Here is a 21,685-nt window from a genome sequence, read left to right on the forward strand (position 1 = left end):
CCTCAAGCAGTACCCACTTGAAAAACTGGTTGTTTTTGAAGGCCTCAAAAGCTGTGTCCATATATCCTTACAGTCCCTACTTTCTTATTGCTAAATTTTGTAACATTTTGACAACTTTAAAAAAAAAAAAAGGTATCATAGACTTTGGGAACTGCCATGAGAAAAAGCGCAAAAAGTTTTTTTTTGTTTTTTTTTTACTTAACCAGATTACAGCTACACTTCCATCTTTGGGATGCTAATCTGTTACAGGGACTAATCACCTTGTAAACATGCAGTTTTCCCAGAAAACAGTAGTTCTACCAAGTCTTGCTCCCTGATGTAAGTAACACTATAATCCCTGGAGTGTGATGCAAATGACCTCTCCTTTGTTCTTCTCCTGTCAAGATCTGAAGCCACTATTTGCTACATCTTACAGGTCTCAGACAGGGGATTTGAGGAAGATCAAAAAGAAGGAAGTGTACTCTTCATGCATTTGTTTTCCATTTATTATAATGCAGACACATTAATACTTTTGAGTGCAAAACACAGGATTATCTATTGTACGTATTGTATACAGCAAAATTCTTTTACAGTAATATGTCAATTCTCATTGTAAATTTCTCAAAAAATTCATAATTTGGAAATCCTAGGGCAGTGATGGGCCTTTGGATAATCTCAAAGAAGAACCGGCAGAACTGTCCCTGTCGTGATCTTCAAAATAGTTCTGTTCGATCCTTCGGCAAAAGGCAACCAGGTTGCTGTAGTTTTTCACTTTTTCGCGGAGTTCATCATTAGTCAGCTGAGTGGTGAGGATTGTGAACAGATGTCCGAATACCAGAGCATCCAGCTCAGTGGGTCTACGAGAGTTGGACAAGAAACAGATCAGTGCAGTGTTCAAGTCAAAACCATCTGCGATTTCTCCTAAAACATGTAAAATAAATTCTGAAAATTTTTCCTTCCAGATTAACTCCTTTGATGACTCGGGGTACGTCAGTGATACATTACCCCGTTGCCCAAAAAAGGTGTTACAATGGAGATACCATGTTTATCACTCCACAATTTGTTTTTTTTGGAAGACTTGCCTTTCTTTTTCAGGTACACTGCCATTGGGGACTGACTTTAGTCAGGACTACCTAGGGTCAGCCGATGGTGAGCGGGGGTGGGGGGCATAAATTGAGTGCTTCATCTAGAGTGACATTCTCCACGGTAAGGCAGGGCTCATCTTTAGGGTGCATCATTTAGGGAAAATATGAGGACACCCCGCTGCCTGATCTTGTTTTCAGTCCTGTTTTTTATGTGATGTATTAATTGGATATTACTTGGTTACCACAAAGATATATGTATAAGTAGTTGTTTGATAGGAATTAGCAAGTTCATTTCCTTTTAATAGTATTAATAAAAGTATAATATTTAATAGGGATTTATTCACCTCGTTAGAAAAGGACTTGCGTTTCAGAATGAATGTAAAATTTCCAATGCATTTCAAGACTCAAAATGAGATTCCAAAGAACCATAGATGGAAGAGAAAGCGTATTTGCTTTTATAGGTAAATACACATTACACTTAGGTTGGCTAATCTTACAGATTTAGCAGGAAACAGTCAAATCTAAACCATATCAACCGTTCAGCCGCCCCTCATTCGTCAGATGTCTGGTGAAAAACGATTAAGCATGTTGAATTTCAGTATGTCTGATCTTTTGTTCTCAGGGACAGCATGGTGGCTCAGTGGTTAGCAGCACTGCAGCCTTGCAGCACTTGGGTCCTGGGTTCAAGTCCCACTAAAGACAACATCTGCAAGCAGTTTGTATGTTCTCCCCGTGTTTGTGTGGGTTTCCTCCGGGTTCTCCGGTTTCCTTCCACACTACAAAGACATACTGATAGGGAATGTAGATTGCAAGCCCCAATGGGGACAGTGATGATAATGTCTGTAAAGTGCTGTGGAATTAATGCCAAGTAGTAAAATAAATAAATAACGATATCTCTCCCTACTAAAAACATGCGTGCCTGCCCTCTAGATGTCCCCTGCTCTAATCCAACTGACCGCTCACGCCGACAAGCCAGAGAGAATAACTCGCTACAGCAAGCGAGTGAGTGACAGGACACCACTTGCTGCAGCGAGTCATTCTCCCCTGCGTGAGCAGTCACCACTTGCTGCAGCGAGTCATTCTCCCCTGCGTGAGCAGTCAGGTGGATTACAGCGGGGGGACACTTAGAACAGGTGAGTATAAGGATTTATTTTATTCTTCTTTTTACACCAGGATACAGCGGGAGCAGAATGCTACTCTATCATTGTCCCTTGCTGGTGCTGATTGCAGCGAAAGTAGGGGACCATGATGAGGGTAGCATTCAGCACCCGGCGCTTGGGAACAGCACTAACTGTACACTGATTCCCAGGCGCCAGTATGTGTGATACTGATACAGCACACGATTGCCACACATATCGCACTCACGGACACGGATATCTCCGGTTCTGGTTTTTCCAGTACCGGAAATATCCGGACGTGTGAAAGAGGTCTAACAGAGGTAAGATCTGCACACCGGCAATCAAACATGACTGTGGCTGCAGAAACAAACAAATTCTCATAATTGTCTATTTTATTAAGGGGATATTCCCATCTCCAAGATCTTATTCCAATATGTAAGTAGGTGTAATAATAATAATAATATTAACAAATACTTCCAATTAGAAATGTAGTATAGTTTTTCTGATTCGCTGTGTCCCTTTCCTCATGTGCAGGTATTGCAGGACCTTAGGAATCCATAGTTACGACCACTGATATAGTGGATATAGTGACAGTTCGCTAGTTGCTCGTGGTTGTAACCATGGACACCTAAGGACCTGCAATACCTGCTCCTGAGGAAAGAGACATAGCGAATCAGAAACTATATTACATTTCTAATTAAAGGTATCTGCTAATATTATATCGTAATTATATATATAATTATATATTATTATTACACCTACAACAAACCGGTATAGGATCTTGGAGATGGGATTACCCTTTTAACACAGAGAATTCAATGTACAGGTAAGCCATATATATCCTAAAAAATAAAACAGTTTTATTATAGCTGGCTATTAACCCCTTTATGACCTATGACGCACCTATACGTCATAGGTTGCCTCCACCTGTTTGATGCGGGCTCAGGTGATGAGCTTGCATCTTTTCCAGCACATGACAGCTGATTTCATCAGCTGCCATGTGCCCATTACAGCCGCAGGTGGGCAGGGTCCTCTTCCCCCTGTACCAGTCTATCACTGTTAGTTTGTTTACTGTAAGTGATATCTGTATTTTGTATGAAACCTCTTCTCATGCAATAATAATAATAATAATAATAATAATAAGCATTTATACTACACATAGCATTGTTGAAGCGCTGCTATGTGTAGCACAAGCAATCAGAAGATCACAGCTCTATTGAAGCAAGTAAAAAGTAGAAAAAAAGAGTTTTTAAAAATAGTACAAAAATATAAAAAGTTCAAATCACCCCCCTTTTGCCTCATTCAAAATAAAATCCAAAAAATAAAACACGTTTGGCAACGTAGAGTTCAGAATCGCCCGATCTATCAAAATAAAAAAATAATTAATCTGATCGGTAAACGGCATTAAGAGAAAAAAATCAAAACGCCAGAAGTAAGTTTTTTTGGACGCCGCAACATTGCAATAAAATGCAATAACAGGCGATTAAAGCATTGTATCTACCCCAAAATTGTACCAATAAAAACGTCAGCTCTGAACGCTAAAAATTGGCCCCAGATCCTGAAAAATTGAGACGCTATGAGTCTCAGAAAATGGCACCATATTATTATTTTATTTTTTTTTTTTTACAAATTTTGGATTTCTTTCTCACCACCTTAATAAAAAAAAAACTATACATGTTTGGTATCTGCAAATTCGTAATGACCTGGAAAATCATAATGGCAAGCCAGTTTTAGCATTTAGTGAACATGGTAAAAAAAAAAAACAACCAAAAAAATTGTGGAATTACACTTTTTTTGCAATTTCACCGCACTTGAAATTTTTTTCCCGTTTTTCAGTACACTATATGATAAAATCAATGAAGTCGTTCAAAGGTACAACTCGTCCAGAAAAAAACCCTCACATGGCCATATTGACGGAAAAATAAAAAAAGATATGGCTGTGGGAAGAAGGGGAGCAAAAAAACAAAAATGCAAAAACGGAAAAGGGGTTAATCTAGACAATGTTGTATGTGCTTCAACACCAATGTAATGTAATATACAGGCCTGGGACCCGCTCGCAGCCGGTGGCTTATGCTTTTTTTGGCATCCATGAATGGTATAAGAAGTGTTATGACGTGTTTTTAATAAATATGTCAGCATTTAGTGCAGACAACACATGGTTATCATGTAAACCACTCAGAGCCATATATACACATACAGGACCTTGCCAATAAGTAATGAGAAAAGGGTGCATGGACTATAGCTCCACGCAGGGTGATACCGGATAGGGTTTTCAGCCCCGTGTCCTCAGCCTGACCAGTAGTGTGACAAGTGACAACTGTTTCTCACCCTTTCAGCTGGTGGGACAAACTACATGAATCACCTTGTTCTCTTGCAATGTCCCCTACAGCTCGGGTGCATAAGAAAGGAGAAGCACTTCAAACACTTACAGGCGCCTCTTCTGCACTGTTCATGGGTCTCACATTCCTACCAAGTGAGAATGGGGACTACATAGTGGTGGCAGTCAGATCCATTTCTGTTGTGTAAATGTCTAAACAAATGGTAATAAACCTCACTGGAGAAAAAATCAAAGAGGAGAAGAGATTCTGTGAATGGCACCACTTCCACTTGACAGCCGTGAATGCTGTGACCTTGTCACCCAAGCAGATGTCATCAGTGATCGGTTCAGGTAACCCCGACCCTCTGCAGGGGTAGAACCGGACGTGCTTTCATCGCAAATCTGCCCAGTTGTACTGCAATATGGAAGTCTATAATATAGAAATATATATATATATATATTCTATAACCACTTAACTACATGGAAACCCCAATGTTATTTATTAAAGAGATTTTCGAAACATAATAATAGGGCATATGGGTTGGGGTTATTCTGTTTATTAAATAGCTGGCTATTCATCTAGATGGCCACCATGTAGAGATGGTTGACACCAACTTCTACCATCACAATCAGACGTCATGGCATCTCAGGAGCCAAATACTTGAAATCAGATAAATGTCTCCCTATGTTAAAGGGGTTGTACAAGGCTCCATTTAGACTATATGCAAGGTATTACATAGTTACATAATTAATACAATTGGAAAAAAAAGACAAAAATGTCCATCAAGTCAAACCAAGGGATGGGAAAGGACAAAAGGAAGGGGCACATGCATGACCACAATGCATGATCCGGACCGCCCCCGAAGAGCTAATCTTTCCCTCCTGATTCCAATTGTCGGTCCACTAGATTAAACATTTAGAAGAAAACTTTACACATTTACATATTTATATTTTTTTCTTCTATAAAGCCTTTTTTAAAACAATCATCGGTCCCCACTATGACCAGCTCTTAGGGTAGACTATTCCACAGATTAATACTTCTTATGGTAAAGAAGACCTGACTCCTACTCTACTTTTTTTCTCCGGATGGAAGGAGCGCCTCCTTGTCTCTTGAGGAAATTTTGCATGAAACAGCTTTTGACCATACCTTTTGTATGGCCATTTATGCACTTGTACAAGATAATCATGTCTCCCCTTAGACGTCTCTTCTCAAGATTAAAAAATGTAATTATTTTAGTCTTTCCTCATTACCAAGATCCTCCATGTCCCGCATCAATTTGTGGCTCCTTCTTTTTTCTAACTCCTAGGTCTCCTTTCTATGAACCGGTGTCCAGAAATGAACTGCATACTCCAGATGAGGTCACACGAAAACTTTGTAAAATGGTAGTATTACGTCTCTGTCCTCCAAGTCAATGCCTCTTATAATACATGACAGCATCCTGCTGGCCTTAGAAGCCGCTGATTGACATTGCATGCTGGTATTTAGTCTGTGATCTATACCCAGATCCTTCTCTACTAGTGACTCTCCTAGTTTTACTCCCGCCTAGAGCATATTATGCCTGCATATGATTAGTGCCCAGGTGCATAATTTTACAGTTCTCCACATCTGCACACCTCATCTGCTACGTGGATGCCCAAACACTCAGTTTATCCAAGTCAGCCTGTAACTTATGGATATCTTCCATAGACTGCGCTATTACTACATAGATCAGTCAATCAGAACTTGTTTATTGGCTTCTTTACACAGACCGATGATAACCAATGGGAACAGAATAATTGTTCCGACCCCATACAGCATCATGTTATCAGCACTACCTGCCCTGTTTACACGGGTAATGTGCTGCCTGTAACAATGATTTTTATACTTGCATAAATGATCTTTTTTGCTTATTCATCATGTGATCGCCAGCATTTTTACACGGGTGAAAAGGGTAACGAGCATTCTTGCGCGATTGGCTCGTCTAAATAAAGCAACCCCTTAAATCTATCTTCACAGCTTTCACATAGATTGGCTCTCAGATTTCTCATAATGTAACCCTGCTCAGCCATTTGGGACATACAGAATGTGTGACTACTAGAGTTGAGCAAAAAATACATTTGCAGGACCCCGATCCAGTGGCCATGTTGGTTGTTTGTTTCCACTGGACCATAACACTTCTAAGCTCCTACTACCCGTGTCATACCCAGCACTACTTCTGATTATTAGGCCCCACAATGTCCTTACGATGCCACATGCATGATGTTGTGGGGACCAGTGATGCCGCAGGTACTAAGAAGTTTGCAGGGCTCTGGTCTATGGACTACATACTGCATGCGGTCGCTGGACCATGGTCCTACAAATTTTTTTTGCTGAATGCTAATTACAACATAAAAATGCAATTTTCCTTTCAGGAATCTAAGAAAGCTAAATAACAACTTACAGTGGGGAAAATAAGTATTTGATACATTGCCGATTTTGCAAGTTTTCCCACCTACAAAGAATGGAGAGGTCTGTAATTTTTATTGTAGGTACACTTCAACTGTGAGAGACAAAATCTAAAAATAAAAAAACAAGAAAATCACATTGTATGAATTTTAAATAACTAAATTGCATTTTTTGCATGAAATAAGTATTTGATCACCTATCAACCAGCAAGAATTCTGGCTCTCACAGACCTGTTAGTTTTTCTGCTCTGCATTCATTAGCTTTATTAATTGCACCTGTTTGAACTCGTTATAAAAGACACCTGTCCACACACTCAATCAATCACACTCCAACCTCTCCACCATGGCCAAGACCAAATAGCTGTCTAAGCACACCAGAGACAAAATTGTAGACCTGTACAAGGCTGGAATGGGGTATAGGACAATAGGCAAGCAGCTTTGTGAGAAAGTAACAACTGTTGGCACATTTATTAGAAAGTGGAAGAAACACAAGATGACTGTCAATCTTCCTCGGTCTGGGGCTCCATGCAAGATCTCACCTTGTGGGGTAAGGATGATTCTGAGAAAGGTCAGGAATCAGCCCAGAACTACATGGGAGGACCTGGTCAATGACCTGAAGAGAGCTGGGACCACAGTCTCAAACATTACCCTTAGTAACACACTACACCATCATGGATTAAAATCCTGCAGGGCACACAAGGTCCCACTGCTCACGTCACCACATGTCCAGACCAGTTTGAAGTTCACCAATGACCATCTGGATGATCCAGAGGAGGGATGGGAGAAGGTCATGTGGTTAGATGAGACCAAAATAGAACTTTTTGGTATCAACTCCACTCGCCATGTTTGGAGGAAGAAGAACGATGAGTACAAACCCAAGAACACAGTCCCAACAGTGAAGCATGGTGGGGGAGACATCATACTTTGGGGGTGCCTTTCTGCAAAGAGGACAGGGCGACTGCACGGTATTGAAGGGAGAATGGATGGGGTCATGTCGCAAGATTTTGGCCAACAACCTCATTCCCTCAGTAAGAGCATTGAAGATGGGTCGTGGCTGGGTCTTTCTGCGTAACAATGACCTGAAACACACAGCCAGGGCAACTAAGGAGTGGCTCTGTAAAAACCATTTCAAGGTCCTGGAGTGGCCTAGCCAGTCTCTAGACCTGAACCCAATAGAAAATCTTTGGAGGGAGCTGAAACTCAATGTTGCCCAATGAAAGCCCCAAAACCTGAAAGATTTGGAGAAGAGCTGTATGGAGGAGTGGGCCAAAATCCCTGCTGCAGTGTGTGCAAACTTGGTCAAGAACTACAGGAAACATCTGATCTCTGTAATTGAAAACAAAGGTTTCTGTACCAAATATTACGTTCTGTTTCTCTATTGTATCAAATACTTATTTCATTCAATAAAATGCAAATTAATTATGTAAAAATCATACAATGTAATTTTTAAATTTTTATTTTTAGATTCTGTCTCTCACAGTTGAATTGTACCTACAATAAAAATTACAGACCTCTCCATTCTTTGTAGGTGGGAAAACTTGCTAAATCGGCAATGTATCAAATACTTATTTTCCCCACTGTATATATACAGATGATTTTCTTCTATTTCGAGAAACATAGTGCTTGAGGGGGTAAATAAATAAAAAGCAGTGAGTAGAGCCCAATCCGAGGTGATGGCTATTGTAATTAATGGTTCGCATACATCTTATGCACAATGGTACCCGAACATTTGGTTCCTTTTTCATATTGGTAGAAATTTGGATCCGTCACCCCCAGAACGATTCTGTTATATTCCCTCTGTTAGGTTACCATGAAAGGAGCAAGGAAATCCTACACATGAGCCACTTGTAACCCCTTAATGGAAAAACCAACCTGTTCCCCCATCATTCTATTTATATTTAACCATAATGCATGACGACATATGTCCAATAAATTCTTGGAAAAATGGAGATAATGAAACAGACTTTCTACCTTTGTGCTAAAATGATCAATGGGATGAATACCATGGGAATAATTCCCTCTTGATGAGTTTAGAGTTGAATAGCTGCCATATGGCCGGCACTATATAACCGGCTTAATGGAATGAGGAGATAAGGTAGGATCATCAAGATGTATTTTAATGGCCTAATATGAAGAGTTTTCATTCTAGTCTGATGGCAGCTTATACTTCGGAATTGTGTTTTAATTTACAATCAGACATTGTCTGAGCCAATGGTGGGGTCTGCAAGGATACAACTAATGATGTGCACAAAAGGGAAGAACTGTACATACCACACATATGGGAATGCATGGTACTGCTACTATAGAAAATACTAGCCCTTTGTATTACCCGTGATTCCTAGTTTAGGCACTAACTGAGTAGTAACATCACTATGGATGGAGAAATCTTATGGTGCAGTTACAAGAGTTGGATATTCCTGATTATGGATTGTGGCGACTATCACAGAAAAAATGAGAAAAACACTCCTTCAGCAGGTGATCAGATCATTTATGCTGGCAAAAAAATCATTATTATCGGCACCACATTACCCTGTATAAACAGATGAGGTGCTGCCGATAACATGATACTGTATGTGGACAGAACATTTGCTCTGTCCTCATCAATGCTCATCTGCCTTTATAAACAGGCCGATAAACAAGTGTTGAACGGATAGTAATTGCTCGAAGCTCGTTAATTGTGCACTGATGGGCCAAAATCGGCAAGTCTAAGTGCAAAATCAGGGTGTAAATACAATGCATTCTGAAAATGGAACGGCCCCTTCTGGAACACAATAGTGCAGTGGATCCTGAGATTTTTGCATCCTTACATTCTTCATACTGAGGGTTCTTGCGGTACGCGGGGCAGTGCTACGGCGGCATACAAGGATGTAGTGTTCTCAGCACCGCTGACTCGGGGGAGAGTATTTCTCTTCACCCAGCAGACAACACAGTGACAGATGATGCCCTTTGTGGCTTTTTTTGACTTTTCAGCTCTTTTAGTAATCATCTAATATTTTTCCTTTTTTATAATTTGATTTTCCAAGTAAATGCTAATAAAACTGAACATATTGCCTTTGCTGAAATCTGCTATCATTGTTATCATGTGTTACCTTTTACCTCTGGTGAAAACAAAAAGGGTAAAGAAAAAAAAAATAATGTTAGATCTGTTTTTTCCCATCCTCAGACGACATACCATTATCTAGCATCATCTACGATATTAGAGTATTGGCCACTAGCATGGCAGGATTTAGTATAAAAGGTGCTATAACAAAAGACAATCCCCCTGTATCTGCTCCATACAGGTATAGGGACCTTACAGCAGACCACCCCTATGAGACAAGGCAGGGAACTATACAAGAGCTGCACCCTCCTCGGTGGCTCTATCCTGTCCGTCTATTACATGGACGACTGTTCATTCGAATGACTCCACGTAATACAACATTTCTAATCAGCTAATATGTAGAGTGATTTATTTTTTTTAAAGGGTTTGTCTTCAAGAAATAACTTCTGTAAGTGTTGAGGTCCTCTAGGAAAGTTTAGGCTAAAAAAAAAAAGATATGCAAACCAATAAATAAATGTTAGACTGCTACATATGTTGGACGTCAGATGGAAGTAAAGTTATTTTATTAATAAAACTACTTACTGCTTATTGAAGAAATACGGCTGGGTTCCTAACCTTTGTGAAAGGGCCTGGCAACACTGATCAACATCTTCATAGACCTGAGAAAACACAACCTAAAGCTGTATGACTGCTATGACTTGTAATATAAATCTTGTGAACAGTTGCCTGCGCTCAATTAAATGGCTTCTCCACTTAGACATTTTTTCAATGCTAAAAATAAGCTAAAATAAATAGATAACTCACATGACCGATCCCACAATGCTCCTGTTAAAAAGCAGCCCAATCTCTCACCAGCCTTCATTTTCTGCTGCAGATATAATATTCAAACATAGGAACATGTGACCGCTGCAGCCAATCATTGGCTGAGCAGTCTTTTCATGTATGTTGAGATCAGTGGGAGACTTGGGAACGGGAGCGGCAGGGACTCAATGAGGTGAGTAGCCCTTCTTTTACAGCATTTTGTATAAGACCATTTTGCTGGAATAGACAACCTCTTTAAAGGGGTATTCCCATATTGTATACTTAAGGCATATCAAAATATAATGTTATAAATGTAGTTTAAATCTGGGTCCCCCCAATGGGATCTACATCTATATCAAGAACATGCTGTCACAGATACCATTCATTTGTATTGGGAAGTCCAACCTCCTGTGCACTGACCGCAGCATGCGACAAAGCCCCGTTCTCGAGAGAGAGATGCAGGTCCCATTGGTGGGATCCGTATGTACTATACAATTATGGGATATCCTATATGACATGGGAATACCTCTCTTTAGTCTTTGGTCTATCTTTTTATTTATTTTAATCAATAATTCTCCTTCCTTTCCATGACAACCCGCTACCCCATTCTCATTCTGAATATAGAACTTTTGTGATTTTGTTTTGTGTGGGCGATCGTAGGAAAATCAAGTATATAATGTATTCATGAATAAAACAGGATTCTATAATGGATTGTAAAATCGCTTCCAATCTGTGTCGGAGAATTAAAAACTGAAAGCCAAAATAATACGATTGGTATGGAGAGGCCCAAAATTTTCTTTCTGAAACCTGGGACCAAAAAGTTGGAGAAATGTTAATGTAAGATAAGATCTTCGCATATGTAGACGGATTCGGTGTTTCCTGATGTGATCACTCTGCAGCCTGGATCGTTTAGCATCCATTTCTCCACTTGTAAGGCTTTGTCAGGATTTGTTTAGGTGACGTTCTCTCATTTCCTATCACAGAGCTGCAAAATACTTGGGATGGCTTCAAATCTCAGACTCAATTGTAAAGTAGAAAGAACAGTACAATTAGAAATGCTCATTTTACTATACACAGCCCCAAGTTAACAACTATCCACTGGATTAGTCCTGTACTTGGGAACCCAAAGAGCCATTCTTCCTAGAGGCAAGAGTTCTGCCAGGAAGAGTTGAATGGAGTGGCAGGATGCCTGTGCGACCTGATGCTCAATTCAAAGTCCATGGCATTGCAAATACACAGATATCTGAGCACTGCAGTGACGTCAACTTGAATGGAGCAGGAGGAGAGTGCATGCGCGATCTGAGACCTCCTAAAATGCCTCCTAGTTCTGGGAGAACCAGAGAACGGCAAACACAGGCCTCCTGTTCAGGTGATCGGTGGAGGTCAAAGTAGTGGAACCCACAAAGATCTAAATGTGGTTAAATCCACACTATCCTGACACCTCTTACAACTCATCCTTGATGCATTCTTGCGACTAGGGAAAAGCCAGGCAAAAATGGCAGACACACGTCTGATGATCTATGGAGGTTTCAGGAGAAGAATGAAGGTGACGAATATTCTGATGGTAACTGGTATATAATAATTTCAAGCCAATTCTTTGTTTGGAATCATACATGCAGCTTAAAATATACAGTGCCTACAAGTAGTATTCAACCCCCTGCAGATTTAGCTGGTTTGATGAGATGCAAATAAGTTAGAGCCTTCAAACTGCAAACGAGAGTAGGTTTTATGAACAGAAGCATAAATCTTACAAACCAAAAAGTTATGTTGCTCAGTTGAATTTTATTAAATTTTAAACATAAAAGTGTGGGTCAATTATTATACAACCCCTATGTTTAATATTTTGTGGAATAACCCTTGTTTGCAATTACAGCTAATAATCGTCTGTTATAAGACCTGATCAGGCCGGCACAGGTCTGTGGAGTTATCTTGGCCCACTCCTCCATGCAGATCTTCTCCAAGTTATCTAGGTTCTTTGGGTGTCTCATGTGGACTTTATTCTTGAGCTCCTTCCACAAGTTTTCAATTGGGTTAAGGTCAGGAGACTGACTAGGCCACTCCAACACCTTGACTTTTTCCCTCTTGAACCAGGCCTTGGTTTTCTTGGCTGTGTGCTTTGGGTCGTTGTCTTGTTGGAAGATGAAATTACGACCCATCTTAAGATCCTTGATGGAGGAGCGGAGGTTCTTGGCCAAAATCTCCAGGTAGGCCGTGCTATCCATCTTCCCATGGATGCGGACCAGATGGCCAGGCCCCTTGGCTGAGAAACAGCCCCACAGCATGATGCTGCCACCACCATGCTTGACTGTAGGGATGGTATTCTTGGGGTCGTATGCAGTGCCATCCAGTCTCCAAACGCCACGTGTGTGGTTGGCACCAAAGATCTCGATCTTGGTCTCATCAGACCATAGAACCTTGAACCAGTCTGTCTCAGAGTCCTCCAAGTGATCATGAGCAAACTGTAGACGAGCCTTGACATGACGCTTTGAAAGTAAAGGTACCATACAGGCTCGTCTGGAACGGAGACCATTGCGGTGGAGTACGTTACTTATGGTATTGACTGAAACCAATGTCCCCACTGCCATGAGATCTTCCCGGAGCTCCTTCCTTGTTGTCCTTGGGTTAGCCTTGACTCTTCGGACAAGCCTGGCCTCGGCACGGGAGGACACTTTCAAAGGCTGTCCAGGCCATGGAAGGCTAACAGTAGTTCCATAAGCCTTCCACTTACGGATGATGCTCCCAACAGTGGAGACAGGTAGGCCCAACTCCTAGGAAAGGGTTTTGTACCCCTTGCCAGCCTTGTGACCCTCCACGATCTTGTCTCTGATGGCCTTGGAATGCTCCTTTGTCTTTCCCATGTTGACCATGTCTGAGTGCTGTTCACAAGTTTGGGGAGGGTCTTAAATAGTCAGAAAAGGCTGGCAAAAGAGATCTTTAATCCACACATGTGAAGCTCATTATTCTTGGTGCCTGAACTACTTCTTAATACTTTAGGGGGACCAAACAGAATTCTTGTGGTTTGAGGGGTTGAAAAATGACACTCTGAATTAACTTTTAACGTTTTTAAAAAAAAAAAAAAATTTGCTGCAGTGCATTTCCCACTTCCAGGCTGACCTACAGTACAAATGTCACAATGCCAAGTTAATTCCGCATGTGTCAACCAGCTAAATCTGCAGGGGGTTGAATACTACTTGTAGGCACTGTAAACTAAAAACATGTAAAGTTCCATGGAATAAATAATAATAATATAGACATGTATAGGCATACTGACCTGATCCAGGTTCTTTCCAGCCCATCCGATTGCTTTCATTTTTCTCTTAATTTCCCATTTCTTTTGAACAACTAAAATATTGTTGAGGGGCCACGAGTACGGCGAGCTATACCGAGGCTGCGTTATCTGCAATGCAAGAGAACCCATAAAAGTGGACACTAAAAAAAATATTTCTACAACATGGTCTGTAGCTTAAAAGCAGAAATTCTCCTACAGAAATGCATAGCTTACGGAAATCTCTCTTTAAACATTACTTCTTATAAATATATAGAAAATAGCTAACAGCTATATTAAAATTTGCCAGATGTATTGCAAAATGTATGTGCCAGCAGAAAAAAAAAAAAAATACATTGTATCAACTAATGGTATAAAACCTCAATGTTTCATTTATGAGAAGGGACCTACGATTGTGAGCAAAAGTGTTTTCTCATTAAAATTTAACCAAGATAAATGCTTCGGAGTCACTCACCTCCTCTAGTGTAGCTTCATCACACCACTGAATATACAACTGCAAGGAAAGAAATGATAATGTACAAAGATCCAAACCAAGAGGGGGAATCGGCATTTACATGGACACAGGGCTTTCTTTATCTTCCGAATACTAAGAAACCCCCTGCACATACATAATACATGATACATGTATGTACTCAACCTGGGGGAAGATATATACAAATATGTGAGGTTTCATATCAAAATGACAGCATGAGCATCCACAAGAGAATGGAGCAAGTGTAGGTTTATTGCATATATTATATTTATATATATCTGGGTATAAATAGTCCAATACTAAAACTGCTAGAAATTTACTTAAAGGGAATCTGTCACAAGGTTTTTGCTACCTCATCTGACCGCAGCGTAATGTAGGTAAAGAGAAGCTGAATGCATCGATGTATCACTTAGATTACTGGGTGCAGCCGTTCTGACATAATCAGAGCTTTTAGATTTAGAATGAAGCAGAGCTGAGAAAGCTAACCCCGCCCACACCAGGCTCCCTATGTACAAAGTCCATTAGACCGTGAGGTGCTTAGTAACCGGAATAGTCAGACAATGCTAATCTCTTAGTTATAAATCCTTCACAGTTAGTAAACTACAGCACACACTTTGACAAGTGAAACATCCCTGAATCCTGTGTTTCAGCCTCTATCTCTTGCTGTCTTCAGATTACATGGCAAAAACCTGCTGATTGATTCCCTTTAAAGGGATTTTTCTCATCGGCATAAATGGGTAAAACTGAAAAGTGCTTGTAAAAATAAGTAACTTTGCAATTTACATCTTATTAAAAATCCTTTCTGAACAACGGAAGGATTTTTAATTTTGTTGTTTGCTGCTTCTTGCCTAGGGGTCTAAGAAACCGACCACCTCTGATCGGCCACCACTACACTCTGAATATGTTTGCAGGCTCTTGGATATAGAGCTTGTAAGTGCTGCTCTGAAGCTTGCGGGATCTGACCGGCCTCTGTGCCCATGTGCTCCTCCAATGATAGAGGGAAAGCGGCCTCTCCTAGCAGCACTGGAGCGCGCCCCGTTCAGACCAGCGGCTCAACCATGCTGGTCACTATTTGAGGGGCGCCACTGGGAAGCAGGAATATAGCAGTGCTGTTCTCCAAGGGTTAATCATAAAAATCAACACTTTATTGGTAGTGAACCAACTAACTGCCACAAGAGAGGTGAAAGGAGCAACACTAAGGACATAGAAGCTTCCCAATGTGTTTGGAACTGATGGATTAATATAGAGGCTGGGTTCCATACACCAGTAGTGGTGTATCAGTGGTCAGTTGTTTTATGGCTGAGTCCGACACAACTAATGGTTAATTGTTCACTTTCTGCAATGGTCCGGTGAATATAGCTGGTCAAAATGCACTGCAAGTATGATTAAAAAACCCCAACTCTAGTACCAGTCTGGCGCAATAACTGGCAGATAACAGGGACGGCCCCATAGTAATCTATAAGATGACTTCTAGCACCCGTTTACCTCCATTTATTTCACTATCAGGCTTAAGTAAAATAAAAAAAAAGAAACAGCAACAAATGGAAATGAGGCATAAGGCAATCCGTGCCGCTTTGCAATGTGGGCACTGGCAAATTATCAGTGGGTACGATCTGACCAATCGCCTCTTTTGACAGGCCGTTACACGCCGATTGGTCGGCTATATACAAGCCTATTGGCCGTCATTTCTGTTCTGTTTACAAAGGCCAACGAAACAGTGATGGGGACAGAACTATTGTTAACCGGTTACCATGCATACAATACGATGTTAAATCAGCAGCATATTCCCTATTCACACAAGGGCGATGTCCTGCCGATAATGATAATTTTTATGCATGCATAAAAATTATCACACCGGTCGAACAGTAATCAGGAATGAGCATTTGTTCTAATGTACATTCACCAATTATTGGCTTGTGTAAATGGGTCTAAAGATTCAACAAGGACCCAAGTAGGGAAACGTGAGATCTACATAGAGGAGGCACTCCAATAGTATGTCAATTTTATTTATTTTTTTGTTGGAGGGGGTGGGGGAGAGCTGTTTTTTTTGCAACAAGCTTGAAATTTTTTATTTCTTAGAAAGCACTATACTGATACTAATTGTGGCATTTGAAAATGTATTTTGCAGCATTCAGGTGTCATCTACTCTTTAGACCAAGCTAGCAAAAGAATTGATGATCAGTTTAAAACCTACAGACACGTCATAGTGACTTGTGCTGTGATGATGGTAAATTGCACAATTAATAATGGTGGTTGGAAATGAAAACTAACTGCTACACGCTGCGCCTACATTACAGATTATACAGCGGTGCAGTGTATATTGCAGTAACGCTCCCTGCAGCGTGTATCTGTACAGCCGTGATGGCTGAGTGAGGCGATGAGGACGAGCGTTTCGTCATTTCCAGCAGAGTGAGGACAACATGTAGAATTGCTTCATGCCTGGACTATGATCGGCTTCAGAATCGGAGACCTGCTCGTTATATGAATCATCCTAATCTGGAACCCAGCAGGTGGGGGTATGAGACAATTATAGCCTGTGTACATACGGTACTCCAGGGAGACTGGAGACTAACATTACAGGAAGGTCCGCGAGTCTGCAGTAGAGAATTCACTATACATGTGGACTACTGATCCACGCCGAAACAGATGACTGATGATACAAAGAATGACATAAATGCACAAAAAATACAAGGTGTCTCATACACAGAACAATCTTTAGGATATTTCCAGTAACTAGCCCTGATCTTTTCGGTGACCAATCTAGCAATAAGAACTGGCGAGCCAAATTCCCAGGTGCATTGGTTACCATGTACACAGAATTTTGTTTAGCTCTACCTTAAACACCAAATGAAAGGGATTGTCCATGATTTAACAAAAATAAATTTTATATATATATATATATATATATATATATATATATATATATATATATATATATATATATATATATATATATATATATATATATATATATATATATATATATATATATATATATATAGATTTTTTTTTTTTTTTTTTTTTAACTAGACATAGCGCCACTTTTTGACCATAGGATGTGTGTGGTATTGCAGCCCATATATTTGACTATTTCCAATGGACGTGAATGGTGCAAATAGTAGTGATAGGAATAACAAGCAGCCTCTTTTTCTAGTCCAAAACGACCCCCTTAAAAGAATGTTCCCACGGCAAGCCATTATGGCATATGCATAGAACGTGCTATAAATTTCTGAAGGGTGGGGGAGGGATTTTCTACCAAGTGGTTCTTGCATTTTTAATTTGGCCATAAGAAAATGAACGGATTGATTCCTATGGGTAACTCCCCCTCGCTGCCCTCACACTTATTTGATAAATGTCTCTAGTTAAAGAGAATCTCTCACCAGGTTCTTGATGCCCCATCTAACAGCAACATAAAGTAGGGGCAGCATAGTAAAGTGCTGCAGAATTTGTTGGCGCTTTATAAATAAAATTATTACTATTACTACCCAGAATCCAATGCTGCGTCATTTCCTGGGCTTCTTGCTGTACTTTTGTGTGTAAGTGATAAGGACACAAATGTATCCATAACTTTATTGACCACAAACGCTGTTCTGCTGCAGAGAAACCCACTTTAGGAGTGATGAGTCTACAAGTGCTCTGGGCGGGACAGAGAACTTTCGCTGCCTCAGGTCCTAACTCTACTCTCAGCCTAACTCCACCCAACACTAGGTGATTGACATGTTGCGGCAGTGCTATCTGTCAATCACCAAGTGGAGTGCGGAGTTAAAGAAGTTGTCCACTACAAAGACAACTCCTTCTCATACCCCCCCTCGCTTGGGCCCGATAAAAAAAAAAAAGCTTATACTCCCCTCCCGTGCTGATGCAGTTCCCGGGACTCTCGCTCTCCCCGGGACTCTCGTGCAGTTGTTGCGACACGTGACCCTGGTGTCTAATCAGCGATGGCGTCACTGTCTCCACCTTTGGACAAATCGAAGAGGAAGTCCAGGGTCGCAGCTGATCTGTCAAATTGAACATGAAGAGGAAGTCAGAGATCAGCTGCAACCCTGGACTTCCTCTTCGATTTGTCCAAAGGTGGAGACAGTGACGCCATCGCTGATTAGACACCAGGGTCACTTGTCACAACAATAGCACGGGGGCCCTGGGGAGAGCGAGTGCTGACACCGCGGGAACTGCGCCAGCACGGGAGGTGAGTATATGTGTTTTTATTTTTATTCAGTGCCAAACATTTATATCAAGAAGGGGTTGTCCAAGTAGTGGACAACCCCTTTAAGGCTCATTCAGACATCCGATTTTCTCATATGAGTGCGATCTGTACTTGTGATGGTCTATCGGGACATTCACATGTTCGTGACTTTTCACGGACTGAAAGGTCTTCAGAAAATCACGGAGACAAGTCTAATTTTGATCTGAGGGTCAGATCAAAATCAGCAATGCAAGTCAATGGGTCTGAACAAATCGGACCGCACTAGAATAACATCGATTTTCAGAGTGTCAGAAAGGAAAAAGTGTAGAATTATTTTTTTCTTCTTTTTAAATTTTTCCACGTATGAAAAAACAGATGACACTTGGACCACACTCTGATCAAACAGAATAATAGGTCCATTTTTACGTGTGAAAAACAGACATGTGAATGAGCTCTTAAGTTGGGAATAGAACTTGAAGCCAAGGCAGTGGAGGTGCTCTTTCCCGCCCAGAGCACTTGCAGACTCATTTGCATATCACTTCTCAAAATGGATTTCTCTGCAACAGAGCAGCATTTGTATCTAATAAAGGTATTGGATTCACTAATGATCACCTATACACACACACACACACATGGACTTGGTTGGGGGGTGGTAGAACGAGCTCACAGATTCACTTTAATATCCTTAAAAGCTAAAGAACACAAACTTAAAAAAAAAAGACAGTTACAGTCACACGATGGCATAACATACCGTACCTCTGCTGTCAGAAGCATATTATTAACAAGTTCCATGTACGCTTTCATCTCTGCCTTCTGGACTTCATCTAAGCCGTCACTAAGTGCATGGCCCTACGTGAGGAAAAGCAAGCGTTATCGCCAGGTCTTCTATTTGCAAAAAATTATACAAAGACTTTGCCCATATAAGATGAAATCAAAACCTGGAGGGTGGTCAGAAGTTATCAAGTGCAGGGAAATCATGTAAATATCCAGAACAAAGACTTATTCTATATCATCAGAGGACAGAGGAACAGAGGCTGATAATGAATAAGGAGTTGGGGAGCGCGTTCCCCACCTTGAATCCATCCCATATTTCATAAACTCAAGCTCCGGAAGCAACAAAAAATATTATTTCAGCGGCTCAGCCCGAGTTGACGGCATGAGTCACTCACAGATTGGCTGCTGCGCTGTTGATGTGAAGTCTTCACTGGACCGAGGTAAGGTGAAAATTGAACAGTTTTTTTGGGTGGTTTTTAAGGCTGTGTTCCCATGATGAGTTAATGGTGAGTTTTTTATGCCGCATATGTTTTAAAAAATGCAATTAACCTATTTTATACTTAGTAGGTGAAGAAAATATGCAACATCAAAAACTCACAAAAATCTCATCGTGGGAATGTAGCATTAAAGAACACCACAGCAGCTGGAGGGTAGGGTTTTTTGAAAACAGAAAGCACCTTTAAAGGAAATAGGAGCCATGCTGGACAGTGTTGTTCCCGTCACAGCCATGAAATGCAAAGATGGTAATAACCCTTTAATAAAACCAACCTGAAATCATAAATATATTCACAAATGAGGGACAAAAGTTTCATTTGCCGACAGTTATTTCTCTTAATGCCGCTATAAATGTGCATGCTGGGACATCCATAGGGAGAGGTATACAAGCCACTGCCACACTTCCAAGGCAGCGCTCATCTCCCTGCTGAAAAAGGACCATTCATGCTAAAATTCAACATGCTCAATCCTTCTTCCCCACCACCCTCATACACATTATATGGTCAGCCATTCCCACCAAAATCGTTAGGTTCACCTTTTCTAATATGTATACAGCTAAAACAGGGCGGCTATGCTATAGGGCAACCGCTAGAAAGTGCCTTAATTTTCTTTCAACAATCGCAATGGGAAACACTACACATAGTCGGGCCCTGCTTATGTTCGATGATGAGAAAAAAAACAGGTAATGTACAACCCCTGGCAAAAATTATGGAATCACCGGGCTCGGAGGATGTTCATTCAGTTGTTTAATGTTGTTGAAAAAAAGCAGATCACAGACATGGCACAAAACTAAAGTCATTTCAAATGGCAACTTTAGGGCTTTAAGAAACACTAAAAGAAATCAAGGTTAAAAATGTGGTACTCCGTAAGGGTAATTTTTTTCAGACCAAGCAGAGAGAAAAAAAAATATGGAATCACTCAATTCTGAGGAAAAAAATATGGAATCATGAAAAACAAACACACAAAAGAACACTCCAATACATCACTAGTATTTTGTTGCACCACCTCTGGCTTTAATAACAGCTTGCAGTCTCTGAGGCATGGACTTAATGAGCGACAAACAGTACTCTTCATCAATCTGGCTCCAACTTTCTCTGATTGCTGTTGCCAGATCAGCTTTGCAGGTTGGAGCCTTGTCATGGACCATTTTCTTCAACTTCCACCAAAGATTTTCAATTGGATTGAGATCCGGATTATTTGCAGGCCATGACATTGACCTTAGGTGTCTTCTTTCAAGGAATGTTTTCACAGTTTTGCTCTAAGGCAGGATGCATTATCATCTTGAAAAATTAGGTCATCATCCCCAAACATCCTTTCAATTGATGGGATAAGAAAACTGTCCAAAATATCAATGTAAACTTGGGCATTTATTGAAGATGTAATGACAGCCATCTCCCCAGTGCCTTTGCCTGACATGCAGCCGCATATCATCAATGACTGTGGAAATTTGCATGTTCTCTTCATGCAGTCATCTTTATAAATCTCATTGGAACGGCATTAAACAAAAGTTCCAGAATCATCACCTTGCCCAATGCAGATTCGCGATTCATCACTGAATATGATTTTCATCCAGTCATCCACAGTCCACGATTGCTTTTCCTTAGCCCATTGTAACCCTGTTTTTTTCTGTTTAGGTATTAATGATGGCTTATGTTTAGCTTTTCTGTATGTAAATCCAATTTCCTTTAGGCGGTTTCTTACAGTTCGGTCA

At 40.6% G+C, this 21,685-nt stretch overlaps 1 protein-coding gene across 1 annotated transcript in view; it reads right to left on the reverse strand.

The window, feature by feature from the left end:
• Positions 1–467: 467 nt before the first annotated feature.
• Positions 468–21,685, reverse strand: part of MTX2 (metaxin 2) — an 81,014-nt gene continuing 59,796 nt past the window's right edge. Inside the window, exons 6-10 of the mRNA XM_073646884.1 lie at positions 19,462–19,554; positions 14,505–14,543; positions 14,036–14,161; positions 10,546–10,622; positions 468–836 (exon numbers count right to left, since the gene is read on the reverse strand). Coding sequence (XP_073502985.1) covers positions 626–836; positions 10,546–10,622; positions 14,036–14,161; positions 14,505–14,543; positions 19,462–19,554 — 546 coding nt within the window. The 3' untranslated portion in view covers positions 468–625. The remainder of the gene's footprint in view (positions 837–10,545; positions 10,623–14,035; positions 14,162–14,504; positions 14,544–19,461; positions 19,555–21,685) is intronic.

Source organism: Phyllobates terribilis, unplaced genomic scaffold, assembly GCF_046119375.1.
Source record: "Phyllobates terribilis strain yellow unplaced genomic scaffold, ASM4611937v1 Scaffold_9__5_contigs__length_417890890, whole genome shotgun sequence".
Taxonomy (NCBI): Eukaryota; Metazoa; Chordata; class Amphibia; order Anura; family Dendrobatidae; genus Phyllobates; species Phyllobates terribilis.